The sequence below is a fragment of the Mya arenaria genome, chromosome 3 (assembly GCF_026914265.1).
Source record: "Mya arenaria isolate MELC-2E11 chromosome 3, ASM2691426v1".
Classification (NCBI taxonomy): domain Eukaryota; kingdom Metazoa; phylum Mollusca; class Bivalvia; order Myida; family Myidae; genus Mya; species Mya arenaria.
Window position 1 is genome coordinate 89,708,176 of NC_069124.1, and position 16,141 is coordinate 89,724,316.

Sequence of the window (16,141 nt, forward strand, 5' to 3'; positions counted from 1 at the left end):
ATAGTCAAGGTAAGGACACCAGCTTCTAATAGTTTTAATTTCATTACGACAAGTGTATCCTATGTTTTATGAGGAGACAGACATCTCCGCCTCAGTGTACAAAACAAAAGGTGGTTAAAACAGTCACAGACAAAACAGACCGATTGACAAGCGACGGGCCACCGGTTTTATTGCTGCTCTATAACCAACACAACTGTTCCCGATCTCTTACAAGGGAAGTTCACAACATTGTTATTTTATTAACCATTTAATAAACATTAACATTCTATGGGCGCAATAGGATGACCTCATTGTGTGGAGAATAGTTTAACAAAGGTGAATTTGATAATATCATATAATGACAAACAAAGCATTGAAACTTAACAGTAACACAATCCCCGAAGTTTGATAATATCTTATATAACAGTACCATTTCAAAAACATAATTATCATGCAATTAAAGTACACAGACGCTCACTAAATAAACCAGACTATTCATAAAAAGGCAATTGCACATTTATATATACGGGTGCATGCATTCTAATTGTTGTAATACAGTCCAACACACCGTGAAATATCCATATAGTGCCTGTAATAACTAAAACATCTTAGTATAAATATAACAAGAATGCTGCAGAGCGAACACCAACAAAAAACGCAACAAGTATGACATCCAGAGTTATGTGCCTTGCTGTATGTGCGCGTATTGTCCCTGGCAACGCATGTACCAAAGTACACTTGTACAGTTGGGGTTATCCCCAAGATTTAAGTCTCTGTACGCCGTCGTCGACAGAAAGGCAAGGACAATAACTAGATTTACTTATTTTACTTAAAAACAAACAAACAGACAAACATAACTGATGTAAATGAACGCACTGTAACAAAAACTGTTACACTTAAGGTAACCGGAATGAGTGAAATAAGCAAACAGCAAAGGCAGCTGTGAGATATACAACATGAACAGTGATAGGTACCAACTTGACTGGTTAGATGCCATGCAACACTTCATAAATGAAGGAATGACGACAACGTACGATTTAATATATTGATGACTATATAAGGTTATTTCATGGTGCTAAAAGTCATCCATCAGTTTATGCAATAAATGCTTCTTCTTTTTTCAGCAATACAGCTCAATCAATTCCATGCAAATTGAATTCAAATAACAATTATCTAATGAAATGTGATCATAAATAAACACATTTATCAAAAGATAAAATGAAGAACGGGAAAAACTGCTCACTTTAAAATAATAACTTCACAATAACAAATGTATTCAACTGGCGACTATATCAGATCTATAAGTCAACACAGAATGGTCTACGCTTTCTCCTCGTTACTGTTTCATCCACATTCATAAAATCTCCATCGAAGTTGTCCTCGCCACTTTCCACCCACTCTGGACTGTGTGCGCCCTGGTAGAAATTCTTGTTTTCGCGGTCTTGACTCCTGCGGAAGTACCATGTGTCGGGCACCTGGTGAAGATACTCTCGACCCTCGCCAAGCGACAGGTACCAGTTATCATCATCCCCGTTATCATTCATTGAACTCTGTGAATGCTGGTTGTCACTGAACTTTATTTTATCAGTGTTTTGAATCTTTTCGTTTGCGTGTTTCGTGTATTTCCTGCTTGGTGGGGCATCACTGTTTCCATCAATGTTCTGTTGCAGGAAATCATCACTAGACCCTTGCTCCTGTGCATTTTTGTCTTTTGTGCCTTTAAACCTCTCCTCTGTATTAGTCTTTTTCTGTTCCGAATCTTTTATTGATTTTTTGTTTGCTGGTTCGAGATTGATTTCACTCAAAATACATGAATTTTCTTCTGAAATAACAACCAAATCACAGATTAACAATTAAAACATGATTGTCACTTGAAAACAAGCTTTTTCTATTATGAAGTATAACTTATATTAAAAATTTAATCAAGGAAGAAAACCACTAAGAGTTGCAAAATAGTGTAAATCAATAAACAGTTTGAGTGACACCTGGGAGTAGGACTTCTTATTAGTCCCAGGTGACACACACCACTGCTGTATTTCCATCCATATCACGTTTATGGAGGTGTTACGTCACTTACTTATGGCAAGCATCTTCTTCTTTCTGCGACAGTAGTTCCTGTTACCATTGGCGACATGTACCTGCCAGCAGCACAGGAAGCGATGGTCGTCATCGCCCTGGGGTAGAGGGGAGATTTCAATGCCCGCCTGGTGCCTCCACCACTGCCTCTGTTTGGCAAACCACCCTTGCCCAGCTTCACTAAGCAACGGCACCATCATACCCTCTACAACAATGTGATAGGCATCATGTTACTTGCTGAGTTTGTAAGAGTTAATATAATTTATGCACTGCACTTTACATGAAAATTCTTGCTAAACTATTGTTTTGAAAACAAAAGTATGTTCCAAACCATGCATTGCTTGTCTCATTCTGTTCAACCTGATTGCATTTTGGGTGTTGTGTCTATGGGGTAAATATTTTGACCGAGTTTCGTGAACATCCTACAAAAGGTTAAGGAGATAAAGAGTGGGTCTCAAGGGTTTAGGGGGTACAGAGTGGACATGAAATGTACGACTCGAAGCCTAGACCTTGAGCCTGCGATCCTGTAATGTTGGTTTTGCACGTCATCTCGATGTGGTGCTTATTTGACACGAGCAGGACGGACATACGCTAGTTGGGCAAATAAATTTAATCAGTAAACCCGCGTGTGTATTTTTCCACGTAGCAAAGGACGTAATGACAACAAACCAGTATAGTTAAAGAAGAAGTCTGCAAGCGATATCAGTTGCCATGGATCAGACTCCATGAGACGTCGGTACTGTTTGGCATTCAGGCTGCTGATTGTCTTACTCACATCCTCCGCTTTCTCTGCCGTTGTCATTTCGTTGTTGTCTGAAATAAGCAATATTGAATTAAGCAAAAAAATAAAGAAGGCAATTTCTTACTTCCATGCTCACTATACAAATTAGTGAAATCAAAGCTCATAAATTCAACTATTTAGACAAGTGTTTTTTAAATCTTAAAAAAAATGAAACCCTATGTCTCTATAGGTAAATCAGTGAACTTACCAACTTTTGAACCAAACTTCCTCCTTTTTGTGTTCGCCTTTAAGTTATCATTCTCATCGAAGGTTTTCTTCTCTTTACAGCTTTTTCCACCCTTCTTGTTGCCACGAGGATGTGATTTTCCTTTGTGGAACCACTTGTTCACTTTATTGGTCATTTTCTGGTGGAAACGGTCAGTGAGCTGCTGCAGGCGGTCAGTGAATGTCTGCTGGATGCGCATGACAGACGGCTCATTATCCTCCCAGAACTGACCAGAAATGTTCCTCACCTAGGAGAATATGGTCAAGCATAATCAAGCAATCATAGCTATTTTTACAAATTTTTAAAATTTTCTAAGTTGCCAAATTGTTTTAAGTCTGCCTTGTCCTTTCTCCTAATGAAATTAGGTTTCACTAGCCTTTCTGCCGACTACGTCACAATTATTTTGTATGCCATTGGGCCAATTGTTCAGAACTTTGTTAAAGTTAACATTGTTTTTAATGTCATCGTTGTTAACTTTCACATCTTTATTGCTCTGAATATTAATTGATTCACTTGTGATCTGCAGTATTTCTATCACAATAACAACTGTTTCAGCTATACTGGTTTCATTTAAATGTGAGCACATTATCAAATAGTTCAAATTTCACGTAAAAAAATAACAAGATGTTGTAAATCACGTTATTAACTTTAAGTTCTGAACCATCGGTTTAATTATTTTGTTCACATTCGAAAATTCATTGTTCTATGCAGGATTTTGATATTACACCAGGGGATTTTTACGCGACGAAATTTTGCCCAATATCTGCATTTATAATATAAGAATAAATACAGAAATACATTCAAATTACAATAATTTTTGGACTTAGTCATCATGGTCCTTCATGGAATTTCACACACATAATATTATTGATGCTTTCCACTGTCAACCTTAAGCAAGTTTTGAAAAAGAAAAACATTTTTTTTTTTTAAATTCCAGGGGATGTGGATCCCCCAGCGGGGGACCAAGGGATGGGTCGAAATTCCGGGGGATTCCGCACCCCCGCCGGGGGATATGGCATGTATGTATGCTTCAACCTGAACTGATGCAACAGACACAATATATAGCAATATATAGCAAGCGCTTCAACCTCAAAGCATATAATTAAAGGTAAAAAGCATACACTGATTTTATACAAAATTTAACCATTTATTACAACATTATCCTCTAAAACTCAAACTTGTTGCTGTTTTATGAAAGTTAGAGTCACTACCTTCTCCCAGGCATGTTCAATCTGCCCTCGTGTTTTGTTCATCATCTTGAAAACTGTTTCTGTCCACAAATTGTCTGCATGCTGCTCTCCAGAACTTTCACTTCCCTCATCAGCAACTTTATGGCCTGTATTTGAAAATGTTTCTTTCGTCTGTGTATGTTCCTCATGTACATTTGACTCGGGTTCGTCTTTTTTGTAAGGTTTCCTCCCTTGTGTATTGTAATCCCTCTGAGGTTCCTTATAGGTATTGTCCCCCTGGTGAGGTACATCCTGGGTGGGTCCTGTAAACACCCCACTCGACTTCAGGAACTCCAATACAGTGTGCGGCAGATGTTTATCAGCGTACTCATGCAGGCCGGCTCCGACCTCTGACCATGCTACATTCATCTGCAAATGACAGAATAGTATCTTTATCAGGGTTTGAAAAGTCAAATCAGTTAAGAAATCATGGGCGACATCAGCATCAGAAAGAGAAGAAATAAAAGAATGCGATCAGGATATTTACCTTTGACATTTCTGTTCTTAAGGCATCACTGAGCTCACTGAAGCAGCCTTCCCAGGTCTGCCCTGTTCTTTCAAAACCATCCGCTTTTTTTAATTCATCCTTCAATGTCAGGATTTCACTTGCCTGTTCTTTTATGACTGAGGATTTTTTTTCTGTTGCCAACCTTAATCTCTGTATTTCTTCTTCCAATTCTTGTTTATGACTTAGTTCAGCCTCCAAGTAGTCTTTTTCATTGATAGCTTCATATTGCCTAGCCTTTAAAGTATCAACTGCTTGCTTGTTGAATGCTTCCATATCCCCAAATGTCTTCTTAACATCAGCCAGAGTTTGAACAAGGTCACCTTGATATACGAATGGCTCTTCCATGTTGAGGAGATCAAGAAGTACCAGTGTTGCTTGCTGCCTCCATGTTGAGCAGTCCGCTTGAGCTCCAGAGTCCTGTTGAACAGGCTTCCTGTAAATAATGCACAAGACCGCCCCATGAGCCCATTGCAATGGGAGAAAAAAGATAACAGAAACAATTGAAACAAGTAATCAAGAATAAGCTAATTTATAACATGAGTAATTGTTTAGATCCATATATAATGAAGCCATGATCAACAAAGTTAAACCAACTTACACATGAATACCGGAAGAAGTGTTATTCATGTAGAGTATGCAAAATGATGCCGCCAGAACAGAAAAGACTGCCAACAGGAGGAAAAACAGCACTTCAGGTACTACAAGAAGGATTAAAGTCATGTGATGTTATGTCATGATCTCAAATCTAGTTGTACAGTTTTATTGAACAAATGATTGTATATTTACTTTTTCTGATAGCTTATGATTGACATTAAAGCCTAGATATATCTCAATTATGGTTAAAAATGATGGTATCAACGGGTGTATCACGATAATTTAAGTGCTGCTTAAAATACTAGTAGTATTAACTGTCGTCGCCAGGCTTCAAATATTCTTTGTTTCATGTCCCTCGACACAGATAGGTAAAGTGTAGGTCAGTTGGTTGATACAAAGTTTTGTTTCTATATTTTTCCACAATAAACAAAAGAAGTGATGTTGCTTTTTTCATTAAAAGAACTGGGCCGAACAGACAAAGAGAAATACTGCTACATTTGCTGTGTTGAGAGAGCATTCTTGGCAAAAACTATAAGATCAATTAAAACAGGAGCTGTCACAAAAATGTGAGAAATGCCCCCAAATAGCCTCGTTTAACAGGTAAGTATGTGGACTTGTGCAGACACATAGCCTTCATATAACTTCTTTTTATGATGACCTCCAATACCTTCCCATGAAGTTTGGAAATATTGATCTACAACATTTTTAAAGAGCAAAGTATGCACCGGCATATGGAAATTATGTCACTGCAAGATACAATGGATGTCAACCCGCCACTACATGTGTATGCCTAATGTTCTTCAGTTATTGATCAGAAACTCATTTTCAGCTTAAGGTCACCACAGCCTTGATCTTTGACCCACTGACCTCAAAATCAAAAAGGTTCATCTGTTGATCATTAACAAAATGCCTACCAAGTTCAAGGTCTCTTAGCTATCCATTGATTCCAAAATCAAAGAGTTCGTCTGCTAGTCATAACCAACCTGCCTGCCAAGTTTGATGTCTCTGGGCCTAAGAGTTCTTCAGTTATTAATTGGAAAATATTTTCATTGCCAAGCTAGAAGAATAGCTTGACCTGCTATGGTGTATTTGTAGAATAGCTTGACATGCCATGGTGTATTGTAGAATAGCATGACATGCCATGGGGGACTTGCAGAACCACACATATTCAAATACATTAATTTAAGTATTCTGCAAGGGAAGTGATTGAGAAAAATATAGCCAAAACTGTGTTTGAAACTAACAGTTTTTATTCCAGGCTGCAAAAAATAAACAAGAGGGCCAAAATGGCCTATATAGCTCACCCGATGGGCAAAGGGTTCTAAAGTTATTGATTGGACAACATACTTGACCCCACCGGCCCAAACAACCCACCACAGGTGAAACTATAACACATCCTGTTTTTTAAACGGTGTACAAAAACATCAACAAGAGCTGTCACAGAAACAGCGCGCTCGACTATTCCGCCGCTTTTCAGTGTAAGGATTGAAAAGATTTGGGGAAACATGCATAGATCACTGTAAAATTAGATTTCAATGCAATACATGATGTATTTGCTGAGATATTAACATAAATTTGGTAACATGCAAAATTTTAACCAGAATTTCTAATTCCAATATTAAAGGGCCATTATTTTCAAAGTACAGTTATCTAACTTGGTTATTCAAGTAGGTTGGGTGGTTGAGTACCATTGTATCAAATCTCAATGCAATACATCAAGTAGTCGCTGAGATATTAACCTATGTGTGCTAACATGCAAAACCTTAACCAGAATTTCTAAGTCGCATAATAAAGGGGCAAAAATGATAAAATATGCAAGATAAAGTTATCTTACTTGATTAATTAAGAAGGTTGAATGGTTGGGAACCTGTGTATAAAGTTTCAATGCAATACATGATGTATTCGCTTAGGTATTGACTTATAAGTGGTAACATGAAAAACCTTAACCATTTCTATGTCGAATAAAAAGGGCCATTATTTGAATTTAATGCAAATTAGAGTTATCTTCCTTGTTTATTTAAGTAGACTGTATGGTTGAGTACCATTGTATAAAGTCTCAATGCAACACATCAAGTAGTTGCTGAGATATTAACCTATGTGTGCCTACATGAAAAACCTTAACCAGAATTTTTAAGTCGAATAATAAAGGGCAATAATTTGCATTAAATACAAACTAGAGTTATCTCATTTGGTTAATTAAGTAGGTTGGATGGTTGAGTACCATTGTGTAAAGTCTCAATGCAATGCATCAAGTAGTTGCTGAGATATTAACCTATGTGTGCTTACATGCAAAACCTTAACCAGAATTTCTAAGTCAAATAATAAAGGCCCATTTTTTGCATTAAATTCAAAAAAGTGTTATCTAACTTCATTAATTTAGTAGATTAGATAATTGGGAATACATATCCAAAGTTTCAATGCAATAAATGATGCATTAACTGAGATAATGACTTAAATGTGCTTACATGCAAAACCTTAACCAAGGTGTGACGCTGACACCAACGCCAACGCTTGGGTTAGTGGTATAGCTCTCCTCATTCTTCAAATAGTCGATCTAAAAATATGATTTTGTTTAATAAGGTTAAAAAGGGCCACTCGTAGTTTATTTAAGTTGGAGTTATATTTCTTCACAAATTAGCACACTTTTAATGTGAATAAGATCATGAAGTTTGAAGTTGAAATATAAATAATAACATAAGGACAATTTCTGTGAACATATTTTAAAATCGTGCCAATGGTTTTTAAAGAAAATATTTTCAGAATCCCATATAGACATATAGTGAAAACTAGCTCCAACCCTGGCAGCCATGTTTTTTTATGAATCACAATTGGCTCAAGGAATTTGAAATATGGTCCCCTAAGGAACATTTCTGAGAAATTATTTTGATATCAGGTAATGGTTTCTGAAGGGAAGATTATCAAAGTGTTACATATAGAAATGTAGTGGTAACTAGCCAAGCCCCTGGCGGCCATGCTTTTTTATTAATTTGATAGAGGGTCACCTAAAAAACATTTTTGTGATTTTTTTGTATATCCAGCCAGTGGTTTCTGTTAAGATTTTCAAAGCTTTTTCTTTCAGTTGCCATGCCAACCAGAATTCTGCAAGGAACTACTTATTGAATCCAGACGAAGACCACTCAAGGAACTTTCCTGTGAAGTTTGGTTGAAATTGTTCCAGTGCTAAAGGAGGAGAAGTTGTTTGAAGGAAAATGTTGATGACAGACAGATGACGGACACACAACGGACAATCACCAAATCACAATAGTCCATAACATATCTATTTTAGCAATATAATTAATTGGGTCAGGTCAGTCTTGGGAGAGGAAGCATTTAATATTCGATTTTAGGCCCTATAGTAAACTACAGTGAAACTGCGTTCCCTCAAACAAGCGGTCTTTCGAGAACCGGCGTTCCCTCGAGGTCGGAGCTTGGTCCCGAACTTTTTTCCTTCTATTTTCATATAAAATATACCCACACTGCATCGAAACCTAATTATGTTGAGCAGTCAAGCAATATCCTCGGTCCCAAGTACACAAATCGTGCACAAGACCTTATGGCTCCCTCAAGGACATAATTTCACACTTTTTCCCGAACGCGTGTTCCAAAATAAACAAACAATTGCTAGGTGGTAAAATTTTCGTAAGTAGTAAAAATTGCAATGACAGTTGAAAGGCAATTTGATAAGGTGTGAAAAATCGTTTTTCACTGTTAACGCATGACCGATATAAGTTGATATGGGCATTTGAGATGATAATTATGAGAAGTTAATGAAGAGAAGTTAACGCTTTAGATGTGGTCAGAAGGTTCTTTGAATTCACTGCCGATGCTGACCGTGATCTTCAGACGCTCTGTACGCTGTCACGTCACATTACGATTGAACAGTTTCGCGAAACAGACAAGATGCGCCAATCGACAAACCTTGATTTTGCGAAACTTAAATCTGACTAATGCCACAATATGTTCTGTCATTCAAATGTTGCTTGTTACGAAAATGTGCTTTTTTGTTAAAATAGACATTTCTATTCAATCATTTATTGTTTTTTCTTCTGCGTTTTACATTTAGTTTACGTCAACATATTGGCGATTTCCACAACGCAACACATAATCAGTGTATTAGTAAACAGTCTGTTTGACGACTTCAAACTTACTGTAAAATACACTGAAAGATATTTCATACATTGTATGAAACTGGAAAATTGAAAATCGGGTCGTTCGAAACAAGGTTTTGGCTCGGTCCCTGGCGACCTCGAGCAATTGCAGTTTTACTGTAATTCATACTTCCAAATATGAATGTGATTTCTACTTCAAAATGTGTACTGGGAAGTATTTCATCCCAGAATTTCTATTACCAGTACACCACGGGAGAGTCTCGTGTTTCACGCCTCCATCTCTTCCGTCCCTCTCCCCCACCCCAACAGCTCGGCCTCTAATATCTGCAGCTTCCTGCTCCAAAATTGCCTCCTGTGGCGGCAGTGCCTGTTTTTCACCAAGAAACTCAGTGTCTGCCATCTCCAAGTCCTCAACACCTTCACCAGCCGCTGAAATGTATAACACATTTTAAACTTCTCTGAAAATCATTCAGTATGCAAAATAAAAACATATATATTTTCAAATAAAATCAGCGTGCAGATAAGATATTTGATTTCCTTTTTTAACAGTTTCAAAATATATATACAACAAGAACTATACAAAAAGCAAATGGTTAACAGAATTTGATAGAAGTAGATTGGAAAATGGTATGATTTTTTTAAACTATTACTGGTATGGGGAAACAAAATAACTAGCACTAACTTTTAAGTGAATGATTTTCATCAATAGGGTCATTCGCTGGTAGTGTTCAAACTGCCTACCAAGTATAAGTTTCCAAGGCCAAAGTGTTCATCAATCCTTGACCTTAACCATTGACCTCTAAATTGTAAGAGTTTATATGCTGGTCATGACCAACTTGCCTACCAAGCTTAAGGCGTTCTTCAGTTATTGATTAAAACAGTTTTTTAGCTCATGGTCATCATGACTATGATGACCCACTGACCTCAATATGGTTCATCTGCTGGTTATGACCAACCAGCATACAAAGTTTGAATCCCTTGTCCCTGACATTCTTCAGTTTTTGAACACAAACAGATTTTAAGCTTAATGTCACCACAACCTTTACCTTTGTCCCACTACTTCAAAAACAATAACATTTATCTGCAGGGCATAACCAACCTGCCTACCAAGTTTGAGTTCTTCAGAACTGAGCATTAAGTTATTGATCGGAAACTGTCGGGACAGACAGACAGTCTAATTACTGCCATCCTTTAGAGGCATAAAAACGGAAGGTTTTCTGGTGTTATTCTAATGACACTAGACTGGTTACCTTGGCCAGGAGTTTGGAGCAAGCTGTACTGAGAACTGATAGACACATCCAAAGACTGGTCACTTGTCACACTGAAACAAAGTATTGATTGCAATCCAATGGTACAAACATCTCCACATGTATACTAATGACTGGTCTAATATGGCTAGCGTATTCTTACAGCATGAACTACAAATGACACCATTCTAATGATCATTGAGGTTCACTATTAGAAATGGTCAGTGACTCTACCTATTATGCCTGCACTGTCCTGCTGTGTCAAGGGGTCTGAGTTTGTCTTTGATGCAGTCGAGGGTTCTACACAGCTCCTCCAACTCTTCAGCAGACACCTGACGCTCGTAGCTTGCCTGCAACATTTACATGGCATATCAGCTTCACAAAAAAAATGATCCCACCATGCCATTGGAAAACATTCATCTTCAACAGGAATACACCCAAACTTATGATCTCTCTCCTAATTTCCACAAAAAATGTCCACAATAACATTATGTAAGAGCACATGTATAATGAGTCAATTGGACTGCCAGTCCAGAGCAACACTTAGTACATGTATCTAACAACTATTGGAATACCTGTGGCAGTGAACTGGAGGTGGGTGACAGGTCAGTGACTGTTGTGGTGGAAGGGCTAGAGTCAGTCAATCTCTGTGGCGGGATAGATACAGTTTCCTCATCTGTCTCTACTACTAGAAAATATATTACAGAACAAGAGTTTTGACTTAGAAGTGAATACAATATTGATGTATGTGCCTGTCAAAAGCAATAAAAATCAAATTAAAAAGTAAACAGTGATAATTACTGTAGGGAGCCCGAAACACAATCTCATGAAAGGTCTCTATAAACTCTTTATATATATCAAGTTTGCTCGTGATGGTCCTGAACAACTGTGTGAAACATTAAGTCAATTGAATGAAGGGTATAGAAGTTATTAATGAAGATCCCAACCTGCCCTTAAACTTTAACATAAGTTCCAAAGTCAATCAGGGGCCATAATTTGTATAAAGGATAATATGGAGTTATCTAACCTCATTATGTGATGGTCCTAAACAACTGTGTGAAACATTAATTCAATTAAAGGAAGGGTTATAGATGTTATTAATAAATATCCCAACCTGCCCTAAAACTTAAACCTAAGTTCAAAAGTTAATCAGGGGCCATAATTTGTATTAAGGACAATATGGAGTTATCTAACCTCATTATGTGATGGTCTTGAACAACTGTGTGAAGTATCAAGTCAATTGAATGAAGGGTATAGAAGCTATAAATAAGTATCCCAACCTGCCCTAAAACTTTAACCTAAGTTCCATAGTCAATCAGGGGCTATAATTTGTATAAAGGATAATATGGAGTTATCTAACCTCATTATGTGATGGCCATAAACAACTGTGTGAAGTATCAAGGGAATTGAATGAAGGGTATTGGACTTATAAGTGAAAAGCCTAACTTGCCCTAAAACTTTAACCGGATGCTGACGCTGGGGTGAGTAGTAAAGCCCTCCTTATTCTTTGAATAGTCGAGCTAAAAATGTTTATAATAGCAAGTACTGGAATAGTCTTATTCCCTAATTTCAAATGGATGACTCTAAATTAAGTCTACCTGTCAGACAATACATCTATAAAAATACCTGCGGCATTCCTGGAGGGTAGACTGAGGACATACACGGGTCCCGTCCTGGCTGTGTTGACCTGTTGCAGGGTTTCCTCCCCTGAATCCTCCTCTCTATCACCCACAATCTCCACCGAACTCGAGCTGCTGTCAGTCTCATCATCCTGACAACAAACATGCAAATAAAATGTCACTGTTTTCATGAAAGAAGACAAGTATAGTGGCACTTGATGATAACAAAAGGTTTATGCAATACAATTAATTTTATTTGCTTTAAAATCTCTAAAGAGCTGATATGTTCATCATTACGACATACAATTGACCTTGCTTTCACTGATGGTCAATGTTGAAAAATAAGTAATGGAACAAATGACAAAAATGTTAAATTGTTATTAAAAATCTGCAATAATGTATCATGAATACTATGCTTTGAATATGTTTTTAATTGACAAAATAAAACATTTTTTTTTTTAAATATGGCAAAGCATTTAGCAACCATAGGGTCTTACTGTAATATAATTTTAAAATGTGAACTGGCTTATAGTTAACTCCACCTCTTTCTGTTTTTATTTGAAACTTTCATTGAAATTGATTTGGTAATAGGACATGTATGCACATTAACCAGCCTTGTAAAACTATTGTTTGCCTCCTTATTTGTAGACTATAGTGCAGACCATTCCATGAATTTCACAGATATTGTTTACACTTTCAAAATATAAGAAAAATCCGCCAACATTTTTTGTTGCTAATTGGAGGAGATGCACATGAAGGGGCACAGTGAACAGTAATAGGCTAATTACAGGAATCCCGCCAGCAGAAGTAACGAATGCCCAATCCTCACATGTGCCCTCTGACATCTCAGTGTCAGACATCACAGTTCTTGTGTTATGACTACCTCCACTGAAAATGAAATAGTCTGTACACTTAACATTTACAATTTCTTTTCCTCCCTTTATCTTCATGTGTACTGTAAATTGTGCATTTATCATCACATCATTATTATTATCATCATTTAATCATTGTAAAACCCCCCAAAGTTTTCAAACATTCATGAACAAAAGAACATTTCATCTCAGAATTTACTCGGAAACAAGATGCACATTTTAAATAATCATAATCATTTATTAAATGAAAATCTGTGAAAAAATCATGGACAAACAAATGCACATACAGCAGACTTGCATTTATTATAATTATTCTGGGAAACAATTATACATTAAGCATTTTACTAATCTATGGAAGAATCAAGTGCCATGTCAAAGAAAGTAAAAAAATCCTTCAATCCAGTTACATTTGACCCTGCAGTCACCAAAATCAATTGCTGTGGTTGTTTTGCAAGTTCTTTTAAAGTTAATCCATTGAATAATGAAACTACACATGTACAGTACATGTATGTAACAGTAAATATTTTTTTATTTATGATATAAAATATAATCCTTTTCTTGGTCAATTGCTATGTTAACACTCTGACTGCATGTGCTCCTATGCAATCACATGTAATTTGACGACATGTTTGTATATTCCAAAATGTTTTACATACTTAAATTTAGAAATGACAGTTGATAATTACGTGTCCTTCTGTGACCTGGTTAGCCAGCTACTGCGATGCACTTAATAGTCATGGCAGTCACTGCTCAACCGTTTTATTTATGCTTTTAACTTGGATGACCGCTTTATGACAATCGGTTTATAAGAAGAAGAGCAAACTTAAACGTTGGCAAGAATAAACTTTAATAGAAACACTTAGCATTCCCCACAGCAAAACGAAACAATAACAAAAACATAAAAAAACTAAGGCAGTTAGTCAAAACGGCTTTAGACATAAAACTGCAGGATAAAACGCAGATTATAAGTATCTATCATGTGTTTCCGGTACGGATAGAAAAATCCGACCCGAGGGCACGCGCGTAAGCCGGTAACAAGACTTGCCGAGTTACCGGTCACGCAGCGTGCTCGAGGGTCGGATTTTTCGATCCGAACCGGAAAAACATGATTGATATTTTTTCATGCATACCTAAAATTATGAATTTGTGGAAAATTGACGTAGAAAACGCACTTTTGTACATTTCACCAAAAAGCGCGTGCGTCGTTGTGTTCTGACGTCATAAGCGCAGTAATTTTAAATCACTACCGACGTCAAATAGTTTCTTTAAAAATGGCGCTTTAACGATTATTTATTTTCAATTTTTATTAAAAGTATTGTATAATCATATTTTTGATTCCGCTTTAGTGAAATTGCACTATATACTTTTCATAAACCATACAATAAAAGAAATATGAAGTGGCGCGTTGTTGAGTGTGACTCATCTTACATGGGTGGTGTAAGATGAGTATTTCCAGCACTGGTCACATGACCGGAAAAACACGGCCGGTATGCAAGAAAATGGTTACGCAGATGATATAAGCGAATAAGGGCATTGTCATATGCAAAAATCATATACAAAAGGACATGATATGTCACGCAGTCAATTGATTACGAAGGAGAGATCAGTTTTTTAGATGTTTGTTATCCCCAATTTAATGTATTGATAATGTTCCGAATATTTTAAAAGCAGAATAGCATTTTTATTCACAGACTTGATTCATGTAAAAAAATAATTGCTTTGGGTTAAACCTGTCAGACGTATCTTGTGATATATACTGAGTTGACAGATTCACGGGTTTGGTCACAAAATTTGGCGTGCGAACATTTTCATATGGTGACATAGTTCGAGGGTGCCAGAGAAGGATTTTCGCTATCACTCCGAAAGTCAACCTATAAACAATTGAAGCGCTCATTTGTTTTTAAAAGGTGTTTTCTGTCACGCCTATAGCAAGCAAGAAAGGAATTTGAATAATGCCCCAGCAAGGCTAGTTCAACGTATGCTCTTTCAAATGCAGCGTTATGACATTGAAGTAAAATATCAACCGGGCAAGAACATGCCTATTCCAGATAAGTTATCTAGGAAATATGTTCCTAATACATGCCCAAGTCTGACTGAAGACATTGACACACAAGTAAACATGGTTATGGTTAGTTCACCGATAAATGATCAGAAAATGACAGAAATTAGGACAGAGACAGACACAGACTCTCAACTTGTCCCATTGAAGCAAGTAATTTGCAAGGGTGGCCTAACAATATAAAGAATTATAAGTCAGAAATACTAGACTTCTGGAATTATAGATGTTGGTGTGAAAGGAAACAAAGTTGTCATACCCAATTATCTCAGAAAAACATGTTTAGACATTGTTCATGCATTTTGGTATGGACGAGTGCTTGAAAAGGACACGAGATGTCATTTTTTTGCCTCGAATTTCAGAGGAAATTAAAATGTTAGTTTTGAGCTCTATTATATGCTAAGTGCACAGAAACTCACAAAAGAACCCATGCAATCTCATGATATTTCAAAATATCCATGGCAAATGGTAGCCACAGATCTGTTTTCAATAGATGATAAAAAAGCTACTTGTTTTAGATTACTATTACCATTTCTTTGAGATTATAAGTATCTTCCAAGCGCTCGGATCGGGATGAACCTTTCTAGCACACCGGATAGGCATTTCCGGTGACGTCAGCCGTGCTGGAAAACTCCATCTGGCATCCCCCCATGCCAGATGAGTCACGCGTTGTGACGTAATAATTTCAATTCCTTTTATAATACACTTTATGTAATCATATTTATGAGATTTAAATAGATGAGTTCCATTAGCATTAACTTTACAAAAATGTACTTTCAAAAACAAAACAAAATTACCCTTAAAAGACGTGATATTAAAGGAACTTATTGACGTATGCAGTGAAT

The 16,141-nt window shown here is 36.8% G+C and overlaps 1 protein-coding gene across 4 annotated transcripts; it reads right to left on the reverse strand.

The window, feature by feature from the left end:
• Positions 1–152: 152 nt before the first annotated feature.
• Positions 153–14,160, reverse strand: LOC128227942 (uncharacterized). Of its 4 annotated transcripts, none has more exons than XM_052938912.1 (14): positions 13,927–14,160; positions 13,157–13,256; positions 12,376–12,520; positions 11,325–11,434; positions 10,984–11,099; positions 10,753–10,823; positions 9,743–9,931; positions 5,398–5,497; positions 4,779–5,232; positions 4,274–4,660; positions 3,045–3,309; positions 2,725–2,868; positions 2,057–2,260; positions 153–1,801 (listed from the first exon to the last, which is right to left on the reverse strand). In XM_052938912.1, the coding sequence occupies exons 2-14, from the start codon at positions 13,226–13,228 to the stop codon at positions 1,278–1,280; spliced, it is 2,781 nt and encodes a 926-aa protein (XP_052794872.1). In that variant the 5' UTR covers positions 13,229–13,256; positions 13,927–14,160; the 3' UTR covers positions 153–1,277. The 4 variants fall into 4 exon arrangements, with proteins under 4 accessions (XP_052794872.1, XP_052794871.1, XP_052794869.1 ...); XM_052938911.1 differs by having other exon boundaries at positions 11,325–11,437; positions 13,897–14,160; XM_052938909.1 differs by having other exon boundaries at positions 11,325–11,437; positions 13,927–14,159.
• Positions 14,161–16,141: the final 1,981 nt, after the last annotated feature.

Coding starts and splice junctions, on each gene's coding strand:
- LOC128227942 (XM_052938911.1), bottom strand. CDS start 13,228: ATGTCTGACACTGAGATGTCAGAGGGCACATGTGAGGATTGGGCATTC. Junction 4,661..4,778: donor TAAGAACAGAAATGTCAAAG/GTAAATATCCTG, acceptor TGTCATTTGCAG/ATGAATGTAGCATGGTCAGA. Junction 2,261..2,724: donor CTTCTTCTTTAACTATACTG/GTTTGTTGTCAT, acceptor ACATTGTTGTAG/AGGGTATGATGGTGCCGTTG.